The following is a 16,680-nucleotide window of genomic DNA, read 5'->3' as shown; positions in this document are numbered from 1 at the left end:
TGTAAATTTTTACTTTGAAAACTTGTCATTTACTTTCTTGCACTAAAATTTCATTTAGTTAATCAAAAATATTTTTGCATCACAAAAATTTGCTTGTTGGGTAGCTTGTATGTTTGACACTATCCAAGGATTTAAAAAAAAAAAAAGCAAAAAAAAAAAATAGGTTTGTAAATGCATAAGGTTTTTCTATTATTTTTTTTTTTTATTTCTTAAATTTAATTTATTGGGGAATACTTAAAAACAGAACAAGGTCATAAAGATCCACATGGTCAAGTCCCGACTGGTCCGGATAAGCTGTTCAAGGATGAAGAATTGATATCTTTAATAGATCCAATTCTGGCAATGGATGATACCAACAAAGATGGCTACATCGACTATCCTGAGTTCATAAAAGCTCAGCAAAAAGCTGCTGCTAAAGCTGACTGAGCTTTAAAAGAATGATTCAGGTGAAGGCCTAATAAGTCTAAAGCATCTTTCTGCTTTTGAAATTTGGTTTATAGCTTTTTTTTTTTCATTTCATAACATGTCTTCATAACATCTTATTGGCATCATTACCTAATATTAAATTTTTTTTTTTTTCTACTAACATTTTAGGGCAGGTGCTTTAATAACTTTTTCACTGCAACTAAATAAAGTAATTACACTCCTAGTCTATTTTTTGTAACAGTGAGTAACCTTTTTTTTTTTTTCTTTTCAGCCGAAAATGAAGAAGGGGATAAACACGAAATCAAAATTCAAACAGATCATGATTTAGAAACAATGATCGATCCAATTCTAAAAGAAATGGATGCCAATAATGATGGATATGTTGATTATGCAGAGTTTAAAAAAGCTTCCTAAGAAAAAAATACAGTAAATAAACAATTATTTTAAGTGAGAGAAAAAAAATTAGTATGGGGTATTATTACAATTATCACAAATATAATAAATTTTAATCAATAAATTGTTAATCGAGTATTAAATAATGAATTCAATCAAATATTAAACATGGAGAGAATTTATTTATTTTTTTTTGCTATTAGTTTTTAATTAAATTTTATTTTGGAGCAGTTAAGTGGCGAGAAAAACTTGAATTAAAATTTTTTTTTTTATTTTTACCACATATACAATTTTTATGAATATTTGTTATAAATTATTTATTGTTTAATTACAAAAATAAAATTTAAAAAAAAAAAAAAAACAATAAAGAAAATTTTTTATTCGGTTAAGACTTTTGATTAATCATTAATTCTTGACGGTTAAAAAAAAAAAGTTTTATTTTATTTATTGTAAAAAAAATGATAAATATTGATCAAATTATATTTAAAATATTTTAAATTTAAAAAATTTATAAATATTGTTAATTGTTTATTATTATTATTATTATTTATTTTTACTTAAATAATTAAATGGTATTTAATTTTTTTGAATAATTTATCAAAAGGGTTAATTTATTATTTATATAAAGTTTATTAGTTTAGTTTTGGGGGAAAAAAATTGGGATAAGTAAAAATATATTCTTATTATTTAGTGAGATAATTATAATTATTTAAATTATTTTTATAAAAAAATATAAAATGTTTAGAAAAAAAAACGTTTTAATAAATGGTGGAGTTTAAATTCTTTGGCCGGCATTTATATTCGCCGACGCGAATCATTAAACGAACGACATGCGCTTTAATTGCTCAAAAATTTTTTATACAAAGAATTTATATATATATATGTGCAACAGATCTTATATTATATAAAAAATATGGTGAAACATTTTGTTTAAGTGCCAAATATCATATGTGTCAAAAACTTTATTACACTGCCAGACATCTGACAAGTGTAATGGATCAAAAACTTATGTACGCGTTTAGAGGATGGATTGGTTTTGTTGCATTCATGGACATGGGTACAGCAATTAGATGCTTTATAGAAAAACGGTCGTTTTTTGGACCGCAAGCTTATTCAAATGCAATAGAATTGCAATTTAATAAAATTGGTAATTTTATAAAAGATAATTTTTTTTTTAATAAGACGGAAAAAATTTTATCTTGATTTTGCTTACAGCTGATCCAACATTACCCAGAGCATTAGGGTATTATTGCATTTTAAAAGCTTTAGTATTAACACACTGTACCTTATTTATTCATTATAAACCGTAAGTTTATTATTATTATTATTATTATTATTATTATTTATTTTAATATTTGTCCTATTATAATTCATTTCTAATTTTTTTGCAGAGTCGTCAATTTGGGTATTTGCTCTTTAATAATGGCATTATTTATGTATTTAACTGAAGTTTTTTATTATCATTCAACAAGTTTGAATTTTTACATAGCTTTTCCTTGTTTATTAAACAGTAAGTATTTACATCGTGTAGTTCGGCTAATTTTAAAGGAGTTATTTTTCTAATAATTTGTTTTAATTTCTATGTTTGTATTTAGTATTAACACTTGTCGGTTTATTAGCATTACCAAGACAATTGTGGGAGCCTTTAATAATAAACGAGGACGAAAATGTGGAGCTTTTACGGCAAGCAACTGCAATCAAACGACGAAGACATGTAAAAAAAACTAATTGAAAATGATTTTCTATTAGATAATTTAAGCACAAATTAGTTTTAAGAAAAATAATTTTGTAATATTTTATACCAATAAAGTTTTTCTAATTTTATTTTATTTCTTTTTTTATTTACCCTAAACTTTTCATACAACTATCATCATACATTACTAAAAGTTTTACTCGTTGATAATTTGCAGCAATGGTATTGATTTTTTTTTCATTTTAGCATAGAGGTTATTAAAATTTTATTTTAAGGGCTTTAATAAAAGGCGGTGTATTTTTAATTTTAATGGTAAGGTAACTTTATTATGCCGACAATAGATTTAAAACTAATTTATTTCTTTATAAAAAAAGGATATGGCATCAAATTAAATTGTAATGTTGCTAGTAAAATTATATCTTGGAACTTTTTTTTTACACTTTATAAGATTTAATTGATGTAAATTTGCCTAAATTTATATAACGAAAACTTAACAACTTTTTTGTTTACATGCTGAAAGTATCTAATGTTTCTAGTATGCTAATCTATCTTGTAGTTTTTAAGTAAACGTTAATTTATATTAAGGTTTTAAATAGTAATTTTTAGTAAAATAAGAGGACACTTTGTTTTTTTTTTTTTAGAAATAAATGGCCTATCATTTAATTGATAACGTACACTCAAAATCATTGACGCCCAAAGAACCAAACGTTGAGTTATTGGATGCGTCATGCGTGCGAAATATCATTGTTTGCCTGGGCAATAACATTGGCAAAACATTTATCGCTAGTAAATTGATTCAAAACACAAGTAATAATATATCTGTGAACAATGGAACGATCACTCTTTATGTTGCTGATTCCTCAGTTGTGGTATCCAGAAAAGCAGCTTATTTTCAAAGACTCACTAATATGTTGGTGGCCGAGTACCATAAAGGAAATTGCAATAAAATAAAAAAGATAAAAAAGATACCAAAATTAGATCAAATTGTAGTCGCAGAAACAGAAACAGCAAATTATATGCTAGAAAATGAATTGATTGTAATGTCTGATATTAATTTATTGATATTACATGATTGTCATTGCGTTTTAAAAAATGGCATAGTTCCTCAAAAAGAGGTAATATATTTAAGAAATTAGTCAATTATTATTATTTATGTTTTTCTTTTCTAATTATTCGCACTCATTATAATCAAAAACTTTTCTTATAGCTTATGAAATTTTATTATAATTCTTCTACAAAACCTCATATTCTTAGTTTAGCCAGTTCATTATTTTCTTCAAATTTAGATCTCAGTCAAATTAAATCATGCCTAAATAAAATGGAGGATATATTAAATTGTAAAGCAGAAACTGCCAGTAATGTGCTCTCTTTGCTAAGATATGGGACCCATCCACATGAAGTTTTAATTGAATATGGACTACATATACCATCTTCAATTGATGAAATAATTGAAGGAGAAATTTTAAAAGCCATTCAATTTATAAAAGATCATCGATATGATCCTTTAGAAATGTATGAGAGTTTTACAGAGGAGTTACAAGACATTCCCGATCCTAAGAAAGAACCGGAAGAAATTTTTTTAGAGCTGCTAAATGTTTTACACACCCTAGGTAATCAAGAACTTTTCCACATTTTGAATTTTGTTTCTCATGATTCTTTACAATCAGTTAAAATATTTATTTGAAATTAAAAGTCATAGTTAATTATTAATTTTAAACTGACTGTTTTTATAATGTACTGTTCATACAGGGCCTTGGAGTACTGATAGAGCTGCACTAGTATTGCTTCTTCAAATTGAAAAGTTAAAAGTAACCACACCTTATGAGAGACATTTTTTGCTACTTTGTATGGCATCTACAGTTCTGGTCAAAATTCGTGCCATTTTAGACGATTTTTTTAAAGATATTGATGAAAAAGAAAGAATTTATAAATACTCTTCACCTAAAATTTTAAGGGTTATAGAAATTCTTAGAAAATTTGTACCAGAAAAATTAGATGTCAAATTGGATGATAATTTAAGTGTAAAAAATCAAAGTAATAAATTATCGGATGCAAGTAAAACCATTTCAAAAGCGATTGAAACTTCGGCAGAAAAATGTTCCACCATTTTAAATGAATCTGAAATGAAGAAGCAATGCTTGAATTGTGATTGCACAATAATGACTGAATATTTATTAAAAAGACTGGATTCTAGTGATATAAAAAATTTTACTTATGATAATTTTGCTAAATTAGAAAAAGAAGGATATTCAAATTTCATTATGAATAATGAGGACTTATCTAAATCTGCTACTCAAATTGAAAATAATGAAAGGAATTTAAAAGAACTTGGTGATAAAAATGAAATTTCACTCTTGTCTAATAATTTTTCAAACAATTGTAATGAAAGTTTAAACCAAAGTAATAACAATAAACCAATCAAAAATTTCTTTTATGAAAACAATAATAAAAGCAAAAAAGAACACTCGAATAGTATTTTGAGAAATAAAAATGGTTTTTTGCCTATTGCTAAAGAAAATATTTTAAGAGCGGTAAATGAATCCCTACAGATGAAGAAGAGGAAAATAAACGAAACTCATACAATAGAAAGTTATTTAGCATATCATGAATACTTACTGCTTCCAAAATTTAAAGTTGATAGACATTTCGATATGACCGCTTTCATTTATCTAATTATTTAAAAGGAGAAAATCAAGATGATTTTATTTTTAAACAGTTAAAAAATTTTGGAGATAGTGACGTTCCTCTTTGCGGTTTAATTTTTGTCGAAAAAAAATTCACAGCTAAAGTTTTATTTCATGTTTTAAATGTAAGTGGAATGCTATGATGATGACGACGATTTTATAAAAGTTTTTTTTAATGTTCATTAAGTACTCTTTTTGATTGCTTTTTAGGATTTAAAACAGGCCGATGAAGATTTTTCGTTCTTAAACGTACAATTTACAGTTGGTAAAGTTGTTGATGGCACTAAAGATCCAAAAGGAGCTGAAAATGAGCATAGAAAGCAAGAGCTAATGTTAAAAAGATTTCGAATCAGAGCATGTAATCTTCTGATAGGCACAAGCTTTTTAGAAGAAGGAATCGAGTTACCAAAATGCAATTTAGTTATTAGATTTGACGTTCCTAAACATTATAGGTCTTACATTAATACAAAAGAAAGGGCCAGAGCCGCTAATTCTTTATTCTGTCTTTTAGTCGGCCCTAATGAAAAAGATGATTTTGTACACGAATTGGCCAAATATTACGAAACGGAAGCTGTGCGTACTCATATAGAATTTTTTAAATATTTTAAAAAGATAATTAGTAAAACAGAAGTAATTTTTAATTAATGGCGTGTTAATTTTACTAGGTGCTTTTAGAAAAATGCGGTCATCTGGAACCGGAAGAAGAAGAGGAAAACGAAGCTGATTTGTATACACAATTAGTACAACCTTTTTGTCCACTTTTGAAACGAGAATGTCCCCATGTGGACTTATCAAGTGCTGTGATGTTACTTAATAGGTCGGTATTTTTTTAAATCACTCGGGTTTAAAATTTAAATATGCTCATTGGTTAAAATTTTAACGGCAATTAATTTTTAGATATTGTGCCAAACTACCGAGTGATACTTTTACTCGGCTCACACCAATATGCAATATAAAAACGGTGAAAGAATTTGAAAGAAAAATGTATGTTTGTACCATTCGTTTACCCATTAATTCTCCGATAAAACAGGAAATTGAGGTGGGTAAATTTTTATTATTATTATTGTTTCTTTATCTCTGCAATCTTCGCTCTGTTATTCTAATTTAAATTTATTAAATGCTTTCTGTGGCTGTTAAATTTTTAGGGTTGTCCTATGCCTACAAGAGTTTTAGCAAAACGATTTGCAGCTTTCCAATGCTGTCAATTGCTTCACTTATCCGGTGAATTGGATGATACCCTTCAACCAATAAGTAAAGAAAGTTTTTGGATTCGAGAAGAAGGACGATTAACAGTTACCAATGATGAAACGGAAGAAATTGTTTCCAGAGATAGTTTGGAACCGAGGCCTGGAACCACAAAGCGAAGGCAATACTATTACAAAAAGGTAAATTATAATGTTTTGACAATTAAAGGTTTGAATAACTTTCTAAAAAATATATATATGTAGATTGCAGATTCCCTAACGGATTGTCTTCCGATGGCAGATAAGCCATCTTTTTTATACGATATATCTATGGTGTTGAGTTGCCCTCTTCCCGAAGAACAAAACACGAGGGGTAGAAAAATTCATCCTCCGGAAAACTCATCTCAGGGCTTTGGGATTCTAACAAAGAAAAGAATTCCAAAAATCGGTCCCTTTCCTATTTTCACAAGATCTGGAGAAGTGCAAGTTAAATTAAAACTGGCGCAGACAACAGTTCAACTTACAGAAATTGAAATCAATAAAATTGTTGCATTTATTCATTATACTTTCACCAGCGTTTTAAGACTTCAGAAGTATCTCATGATGTTCGATCCGAATTCTTCGGAAAATTCTTATTTTATTGTTCCCACTAAAAAAGGTACAATAATTATTTTTCATTCTCTGCTTTAAATTTATTTAAAGTTACTTTAAAATGGTTTTTTTTAAAAAAAATTTTAGTTAAGGATTCGGATTCGGTAGAAGTAGATTGGGCATTTTTAGAATTAATATATGAAAAGAGAAATCAAGTTCCTACATTCATACCTGAAGAAAATCGGAAAAATTTTGTTTTTGAACCATCGAAATTTGAAGATGCGGTTGTGAGTCCATGGTATCGTAATCAAGATCAACCACAGTATTTGTATGTGGCCGAAATATGTACAAATTTGAACCCAAAATCTGCTTTTCCGGGAACGGAATATCAAACTTTTGAAGAATATTATTTGAAAAAATACAATATTGTCATTCAAAATCTTGATCAGGCTCTTTTAGATGTTGATCACACTTCAGCTCGTCTTAATTTTTTAACTCCTCGGTAGGTTTTCTCTGATCAAAGATAAATAATAAATGAAACTTAAAGTTGGAATAATTTTACTACGTCAAATTACTATATGTTTTAGGTATGTTAATAGAAAAGGCGTCGCTTTACCAACAACCAGCGAAGAAAAGAAAAGAGCTAAAAGGGAAAATTTAAAACAAAAACAAATTCTCATTCCGGAATTGTGCGATATTCATCCGTTTCCAGCCACTCTTTGGAGAAAAGCCGTTTGTTTACCCTGTATTTTGCATCGAATCAATGCTTTGCTTTTAGCCGATCAAGTTCGTATGATCGTTGCCGAAGAAATCGGAGTCGGTAGCATAGATTTAAACGAGGAGTTCAATGGGAATCCTTTTAATTTGGGATGGAGCTGGGCAGATGTATTAAAACAAACCAAAATTTTAAAAAAACAACGTGAAGAAACGCCAGAAGCCGTGAAAAGTATTGAAATGAAAGACGAGAGTGACCACGTAAACAAAAATAATAAAGACACTCAGAACTGTAATGATAATGATCGTGAAAATGACTCCGATTTAAAAGTTACATTAAACGATAGTTGTAATACAGAAATTGTTCTTGAAGAGAGTAACGAAAGTGATAAAGATGACAAACAATGGGTTGAAATTGGAACTTGGAGTAATGATATGGCAGATGATAAATTAGAAAACATTTACGATGATTCCCATGATCCGGATGAAATCGATGATTTGAGACTTCCGAAAAATTTAACGATGATAGAGGAAACAGATGGAAAAGAAATAAATGATTGGGATTCGAAAATATTTAGTGAAATGAAAGATTCGGTAATAAAAAAAAAAAATTTTCAAAATACCTGAAGACATGAAGAACATTTCAAGATGTTTGTTGATTATTAGAATTTTTTTTTTTTTTTTTGAGAATAAAATTGAAATTAGTTTGTTTTATTTTTAGGTTCGCTATTGTTCCCCTACTAGCTGGTTAGGAGAACCCAAAATGGATGATGAAGTTTTAGATGGCCTTTCCGAGAGTACGTACAGCGATGATTACTTTGATGGATATATGAACAGTGATACCGATTCTGAATGTGGGGGCCTAAAAATTGAATTCAAAGATGATAATGTCGCAGAAGCAGTCGAAAACAATCACACGGCTACTAATTTTGTAAGTTGTGGTAGTTTTGAATTTTAAATTTAAATTGTTTTTTACGATCCATTAATGTGTCAATTATTTACGAAATTAGATCAAAGAATTAAATGAAGTCGAAGAATCCGAACCTTGGTACTATGACGAATCTGAAAAATATTCAAAATACGTCGATGAATTTTACGCAAACGTTCAAAACCGAAAGGAAAAAATTATTAATAGTGATATGTATTATTCTGAAGAAAAATCTTTTGATTTTTCTCGTTCGCATTCGAAAAATTATCAGAAAACATATCCGGGATGCTGCAAAAACGATTCACAATCGGAAACAAGTGAGAATTTCGGTAGTGCTGATAATCGACTTCCGAGATTGAATGAAAATTTACAAAATGATTTTAAAAGTTTACCATATTTTAAGATCATAAGTGAAGTTTTGAAACGCGAAGAGAACAAACAAGCAAATCCTAAAAATAACGTTTTGGGATTTGAATTAAAAACTTTGCCTTCCAATTATAAACCTTTCGAGGAAATCGATGAAATTTGTCAAAAATTTAGTTTCGATGAACAACCTGATCTCAGTGGACATCCAGGTCCAAGTCCCAGTCTTATTTTGCAAGCTTTAACCATGTCTAACGCAAATGACGGTATCAACTTGGAAAGACTCGAAACCATTGGTGATTCTTTTTTAAAATATGCAATTACTACTTATTTGTATTGTATTTATGAAAATGTTCACGAAGGAAAGCTGAGTCATTTGAGATCTAAACAAGTAAGTGCGTTCTCTCTAATAAACAAATGTGTATAAGTATAAAATATTAATTAATAATAATAATAATAATAATAATAATAATCATCCTGAATAAATTTTATTCAGGTGAGTAACTTTAACTTATACAGATTAGGACGTAAAAAAATGTTGGGCGAAAGTATGGTGGCAACAAAATTTGAACCTCACGACAATTGGTTACCACCGTGTTATTACGTACCACGAGAACTCGAGCGAGCTCTTATTGAAGCTGGAGTTCCAGCAAGTCATTGGAACAGAGCTGATCTTCCCTCTTTGAAAAATTTAAGCAAAGAAGAAATATGTCAGTTAGTTAAAGAAAAGGGAGAAAAACTTGGTACCTTTTTTTTTTTATTCGAGTTTAAATATTACAAAGGAATATTTTTATGACACATAATTATGTTTACTTTAGGTATTGTAAATGCAGAAAAGAAACCGATAAACGTAACGATACCTTGCTTAAATTTAGAAAACATGCCTTGTTTTATTCCATATAATTTAATGACGCAGCACAGCATTCCGGATAAAAGTATTGCAGATTGCGTAGAAGCATTAATAGGAGCGTATTTAGTCGCATGCGGTCCTCGGGGAGCTCTTCTCTTTATGTCGTGGCTAGGAATAAAAGTATTACCGAAGGAAGAAAAATTTTTTGAATCCGAAAACGATCCGGACATAAAAAAGGGAGTGGGAGCTAGTCGACCAATTAAAGTTATGACGAATAATGGAGAAGTTTGGAGTCAAGTAAATTTTTTATTTTATTTATTATATTTAAAAAAAAATTTTAATGAAGGAAAAATTTATAATCTCATTATTATCTGTTAGATTTTATTTAACGGAAATGCTTAAAAACAAAAAAATTTTTTTTTTCTTTTAGGTAACTTTTGGAAAATTGAAATCTCCTAAACGACCTCTTATTTGTCATATACCTAATCCCGAGGGAGAATTGGAAAAATTGTTACGCGGTTTCGATATTTTCGAAGAGAGCATTAAATATCGTTTTCGCGACAGAAGTTACCTCCTTCAAGCACTTACTCACGCATCATACTACCCTAATAGATTGACTGATTGTTACCAACGTCTCGAATTTTTAGGCGATGCCGTTTTAGGTGATTTTCTATTAAATTAATTTATAGAGTTTTTTTTTTTTTTTTTTTTTTTTTTTTTTTTTTTTTTTTTTTTTTTTGATTGATTGATTAATTTCGATGATTTTTTTTTTTTTAAATAGATTATTTGATTACGAGACACCTGTACGAAGATTCAAGGCATCATTCCCCGGGCGCTCTTACGGATTTAAGATCGGCTTTGGTCAACAATACCATATTTGCCTCCTTGGCAGTCAGGCACGATTTTCATAAATATTTCAGGCATTTGTGTCCGAGTTTAAATGAGGTGGTCGATAGATTTGTAAGGTTCCAACAAGCAAACGGACACGCAATAAGCGAAGAAGTAAGCCGTCGTCTAATAATAATTTTTTTTTTTTTTTATTTCTTAAACGAACAACAATTTTATAAATTATAATTTTTTTTTTTCTCAATAGTTTTATTTAATTGAAGAGGAAGAATGCGAAGAAGCCGAAGATGTTGAAGTACCCAAAGCGTTAGGAGACGTTTTCGAATCTGTCGCTGGAGCAATTTTTTTGGATAGTGGAATGTCTTTAGACGCTGTTTGGAGAGTCTATTATAGAATAATGAAAAATGAAATAGGTACGTTAGGTCACATCTAATCAAGGTTTGATTTGTTTATATGCAATAGAATTTAAAATAAAAATAATTTTTTTATTACAGAATTATTTAGTACGAACGTACCGAAATCACCCATACGAGAACTTTTCGAACTCGAACCGGAAACTGCTCAATTTGGGTAATTATTATTATTATTATTATTTAAGAATATTTTGAAAGAATTATAATTTTTAATCAATATTATCATCGATGTACTCATCATTACAGCAAACCTGAAAAACTCGCCGATGGAAGAAGAGTACGAGTTTCGGTCGAAGTTTTTGGTAAAGGAATATTTAACGGGATAGGAAGGAATTACAGGATAGCAAAATGCACGGCTGCCAAATGCGCATTAAAACAACTCAAAAGAAAAGGTTTATTAGAACGTAGGAAATAATTTTAATTTAAATGTGATAATTATTTAAAAATTAAATAAGGGGGAAAAAAAAAAGTATATATAGTGAGATAAATTTTTTAAAAAAATTCAACCAAAGTTATTATATATATATTTAAGTACGTTAATTTTAAAAAAAAAATTGATTAAAATCATAATAAATTTTCCAATAGAAAAAAAAAAAAAAAAAGTGCTTTATGTTGTAATATTCAACGTTCGAAAAAATACAGTATTTAAAAATAATAATAATAATAGTAATAATAATTCAATAATGATTGTCTGTAAAAAAATAAATTTGTACATGTTTTAACAGTATTTTTTACTAATGTAGGATATATGAAAAGTTTTTAAAATAATTACTAATAAAAATGGAAGGATTATACCGTATAAAAAAAGGGAAAAAAATTTTCCCAGAACTATCTTCACAAAATGATTCCTTCAAATTTTTTTTTTTTTATCGGGATTTCAAATGTCACAAAATAAATTTTTCCCTGTTGAATATGAAAAAAAAAAAAAAAAGTAAAAAGTTTGTTGCCGTAGAATCAAGTATTAAAAAACAACAAATTTTTGAACATGAATAATATTTTATTTCATTTTTATAAATTTTTTTTTTGATAAAATATCGTGTATTGATTATTATTATTATTATTATTATTATTATTTTTTATTTTATTTTATGTAATTTTATTTTAAATTATTATTTGAATTGTTTTTTTTTTTTTTTTTTTTTTATCACATTAATATTTTTTAGTAAAATTTTATCAAAATTGTAAAAAATTAAAAACAAAAAGGGAATTTAAATTGTAATCAATTATAGAGTGAGAGTGACGTTTTTTTATTTTATTTTATTAAAATTTATTGTTTATAAAAATTATTATTATTATTATAATTATTACAAATTTTTAAATGAAATTTTTTTTAGTAATTAATGGCGCTTCATTTTTTTTTAAAAATTATTTTTAATGTCATTTATAAATTATTTTTTGTTATCATTTCATGTATTTTATACGTAATTAAAACGATTCGATCATTTATTCAAATTTTTTTTTTTTTTAAATTATTTATTAACGTTTAAAATAAAAAAAAAAAAATCGATAAAATAATAATTTCAAAAATTTTTCTTCTCGACTCTTTATAAAAAAAAATTATAATAATATAATAAAACGTAATATAATTATTTAACCTAATTATTTGTTTTGTTTTTTACACGCATTCATCTTTGACTAATTTTTTTTTGTTACGTGGTTTGTTGCGATAATAAATCCGGAGATTAAACCCTATTAATCTAATTACGTAATATTATTTAATCCTCCGGGTTTTTTTCATACGAATAATCTACTTAAATAAATTTTAATTAAAAATATCAAAAATAAAAAAATTGGTTGTTGTCAAAAAAAAAAAAAAAAAAAAAAAACAACAACAAAAGGATTGTAAATAAATTTTTTTTTTTTTACTTTTGACTTTTACCTTTTTTTTTCTTTAAATTCGTCCGTAAAATTTTGGTAATGTTTTATATACCTAAATTTTTATTTTAATTTTAAATAAATAAACTTATCGTAAAAATTTTTAGGTTTATTTAAAAATAAATAAAAATTTTTAAAAACAATTTGAACGATGACTATTAATAAATAACTTTCTATTAAAAAATTTTTTAATTTCTTCTTTTTTTTTTTTTTTAAGTTCGAAATTTTTTAAACAAAAAATTGTATGCGTTAACGTATTGTTTATTATTATCATTATTATTATTATTATTATTATTAAATTTTAAAAATATTTAAAAATCAACGTGTTGAAAATGATTGATGAAACGAAAAAAAAAAAAAAAAAAAACAAAAGTCATGGTTTTAATTTAAAAACTTTTACTTTTAAATTAAGGATATTATTTTTACCTTCTACGAATATAAACAAAATTATTATTATTATTATTATTTAAAATGTTAAAAATAGAAAAAATGGATGAAAAAGTTGTTGTTTTACTTATTAAATTATTACTCACAATAGGGAAAAAGTAAATTTTTGTTTATAAAGGTCAAAAAACTTTTTTATTTTAAAAAATTATTCTTTTTGTTGTTGCAAAATGGCTTCTTTTTAGGTTTTCTTAGTTTGTTATGTTTTATATAAACTAAATGAAAATTATAAATATTTCTTTAAAATACAGTTTTTTATGGATACATGACTAAAATCAAAAAATTCAACAAGAAAGTTTTTAACCAATTTTCAAATAAAAACATTAAAAGAAATTTTTTTTTTTTTTGATCAGGTCAACAACATCCTTGAATTTTGTTTTTTTTTTTTTTTTTTTTTTTTTTCCTTTTAATACAATTTTAACCTTCATTTTTCTCTTTTTTTTTTCTTTAAATTAACACTAATTAATTTTTCTTTTTTTTGCCCTTTTTAAAAGTCAGAAGTATGTTAAATTTTTTTTTTGGTTGTGTTCCCCTTTTTGTTAAATTTTCCTTTCCCAACATTAAATAATTTAATTTTTTTAAAAACTTTTTTTTGGTAAAAGTAAAAAAAGGAAAAAAGGGTCGGCCATTTTAAAAGAAAAAAAAAAAAAACCGGGATTAAAAAACGTTTGAAAAATTTTTACGATCAAGTATTAGGGGGTTATAAAATTGAAAGAAAAAAAAAAAAAAAAAAAAAAAAAACGTTTGCGGATTATGATAAATAACAATAAAATTTGACGTCATGAGATTTTTAATCGAATTTAATTATCATTATTGATAATTTAAACCTTTTAATTATCTATAATTAAATATTTAACAACAACGACATGATCTGTCCCTTAAAAAAAAAAAAAAAAAAAAAAAATTAAAGAGAGGATTTTAATTATTTAAATAATAATAAATAAAATTCCACAATAAAATTATTTAAAACTTGAAAAAAAAAAAAAAAAAAAATTTACTATATTGAAAAGAAGAGACGAATAAAACCAGTTTTTAGGCACTGTGAGAAAGTTAAGAAATTAAAATTTAAAAAAAAAAAAAAAAAAAATTACTGAATTTTTATACGGCCATCTTTAAATTTTCTTTTTTCTTATTGGTTTTTTAGAAATCAATTTAAAAAAAAAAAACAAAACAAATGAAATCTTTAAATATTATCTTATTGTTTTTATTAAAAATAAAATAGAAAATTTTACAATGAAAGTAATAATAAATAATTAAAAAATAAAAAATGAACAAGTAAAAAAAAAAGTGAATTCACCATTATTTGTCCCTGACATAAACATTTTCAAACTTTTTCCTTTTTTTTTTTTATTCATAATGAATCATTTTTTAAATTCTTTTCACGTTAATGTTATCTAGTAAGGTTTCAAAGAGTTAATCATTTAATATACCTGAAAATCTTATCTAATCTTTTACTAAAATAAAACTTTGGATTATTTTTCATTCCTAATAAAAATTTAAAAAATTTGCACGATTTGTAATTTTTTTAATTTTAAACCTTTTTTATTTTATTACAACCTTTTATACAAAGTACTTTGCTTACTTTGTTCATCTCATTACAACGTGTTAATAGCAAGAAAAAAACATTTTTTTAAAATAAAATTCTATTTCTGTAAAAGATACTTTCATTTTTGAAAATAACGGTTTTTTTTTTTTTTTTTTTTTTTTGAAAATAGAATTTTATTTAACGGTTAGTAGTAAAATGATTTTTTTTTTTCAAGGGGATATTATCGACTATAATTTAATGCACCGTTACATTACGTGTTTTATTTCGACCTTGATTATTTATATAAAGTTTCCAATTTTTATAAATAAATTAAAAATTTTGAATTAAAAAAAAAAAAAAAAAAAATTTTTTAAGCGTTTAAAATTTTCGAAAATTTTCTTCTGCTGATAGTAACGGCCAATAAACAATCCTTAGTTTTTTTTTTTTTATCGTTTAACTTATTTTAAAATAAAAAAAAAAAAAAAAGTATAATAGAATAAGTTGGTGAAACTTTATTAGTTTACATAAAAGAAAATTAATAAATATTTTAAATTGTTTTTAATAAGGCTATAAAAAAAAGGCTTATTTAAAAAAGAAACAACTTTTCAAAAGTGAAATCAAACTATTGCATCAATATTGTACAATCTTTTTTTTGATTGGTGAAATCTAACGATTTGACAATCCCCGCCATAAATATCGTCTGCTAGTGAACGTGTAATGCAATGTAAACTTTTAGTTGTTGTTAATTTTTAGTCGTGCTCGCGAGATTGATGCTGGGTTTTGAGTGTTGATAAAATACATTGAATATGATGAATGCAAATATGGAAACTGTAAATTATTTAAAAAAATACGGTCAGGAACATTTATTGCAATTTTGGGATGAGCTTAACGACGAAGAAAAAAAAATTTTACTCAAAGATATCAACGATGCAGATTTAGAACGAACCGTTCAGTATTTTCAAAGGGTTGTGAACGATGATGATAACGACAAAAAAAAATGTACGAATATGGAACCGGTATCGTCTGATTGTTCTGCATCTTTAAAAAAGTGTCGGGAAACTTCAGAGGTAGACAATTTTGAAGAAATCGGTTTGAAAAGTATTTCTGATGGTCACGTCGGTGTTTTACTTTTAGCTGGAGGACAAGGAACTAGACTTGGAAGTACCGATCCGAAAGGTATGTTTGACATTGGTCTCCCATCTAAAAAATCATTATTTCAACTCCAAGCAGAGAGAATATTCAAACTTCAAAGTCTTGCAAAGGAAAAATTTTCAAAAACATGCATCATACCTTGGTACATAATGACAAGTGCGGCAACAAAAACAAAAACCAAAATTTTTTTCGAAGAAAATGATTATTTCGGATTAAATAAGGAAAATGTATTTATGTTTGAACAAGGAATGTTACCATGTTTTGATTTCAATGGGAAAATAATACTTGAAAAAAAGTATAAAATTGCAAAATCACCCGATGGTAATGGTGGCTTATATAAAGCTTTAAAAGAAAAAAATGTACTAGAAGACATGAGTAAAAAAAATGTAAAATACTTACATGTTTATTGTGTTGATAACATACTTGTCAAAGTAGCAGATCCAATTTTTATCGGGTACTGTGCGAGTAAAAATGCAGAATGTGCTGCCAAAGTGGTTGAAAAGGTATCACCCACTGAACCGATAGGGGTTGTTTGTAAAGTTGATGGAAAACTTCAAGTTGTGGAATATAGTGAAATTTCATCGAATGATGCTGAAAAA

At 26.2% G+C, this 16,680-nt stretch overlaps 4 protein-coding genes across 4 annotated transcripts in view; all 4 read left to right on the top strand.

Moving 5' to 3' along the window:
• The window catches only part of Phum_PHUM435080 (mcfdp2, putative), a gene marked incomplete at both ends in the record, with an annotated part of 1,732 nt that extends 1,306 nt beyond the window's left edge, over positions 1-426 (top strand). The window contains one exon of the mRNA XM_002429451.1: positions 245-426. Coding sequence (XP_002429496.1) covers positions 245-426 — 182 coding nt within the window. The remainder of the gene's footprint in view (positions 1-244) is intronic.
• Positions 427-1,767: 1,341 nt separating this feature from the next.
• Phum_PHUM435070 (uncharacterized protein) lies at positions 1,768-2,551 on the top strand (the record flags this gene model as incomplete). Its single annotated transcript, XM_002429450.1, has 4 exons — positions 1,768-1,876; positions 2,035-2,125; positions 2,211-2,329; positions 2,415-2,551. 4 exons carry the CDS (start codon positions 1,768-1,770, stop codon positions 2,549-2,551), a joined length of 456 nt encoding a protein of 151 aa, XP_002429495.1.
• A 608-nt stretch (positions 2,552-3,159) lies between these two features.
• On the top strand, positions 3,160-11,848 carry Phum_PHUM435060 (dicer-1, putative; the record flags this gene model as incomplete). The annotated part of the gene is made up of 21 exons (XM_002429449.1): positions 3,160-3,627; positions 3,720-4,122; positions 4,262-5,101; positions 5,197-5,321; positions 5,407-5,769; positions 5,862-6,013; positions 6,094-6,235; positions 6,342-6,581; positions 6,645-7,038; positions 7,119-7,473; positions 7,559-8,279; positions 8,407-8,616; positions 8,696-9,367; positions 9,473-9,719; positions 9,795-10,111; positions 10,257-10,488; positions 10,608-10,828; positions 10,920-11,085; positions 11,167-11,242; positions 11,332-11,489; positions 11,811-11,848. The coding sequence occupies 21 exons, from the start codon at positions 3,160-3,162 to the stop codon at positions 11,846-11,848; spliced, it is 6,540 nt and encodes a 2,179-aa protein (XP_002429494.1).
• A 3,890-nt stretch (positions 11,849-15,738) lies between these two features.
• Phum_PHUM434950 (UDP-N-acteylglucosamine pyrophosphorylase, putative) overlaps positions 15,739-16,680 on the top strand; it is a gene marked incomplete at both ends in the record, with an annotated part of 1,540 nt that continues 598 nt past the window's right edge. Inside the window, one exon of the mRNA XM_002429448.1 lies at positions 15,739-16,651. Within this exon, the coding sequence (XP_002429493.1) occupies positions 15,739-16,651 (913 nt within the window). The remainder of the gene's footprint in view (positions 16,652-16,680) is intronic.

Source organism: Pediculus humanus, genomic scaffold, assembly GCF_000006295.1.
Source record: "Pediculus humanus corporis 1103172108204 genomic scaffold, whole genome shotgun sequence".
Lineage (NCBI taxonomy): Eukaryota > Metazoa > Arthropoda > Insecta > Psocodea > Pediculidae > Pediculus > Pediculus humanus.
The sequence above is the reverse complement of the archived record's forward strand: the minus strand, read 5'-3'. Positions and strand labels throughout refer to the sequence as shown.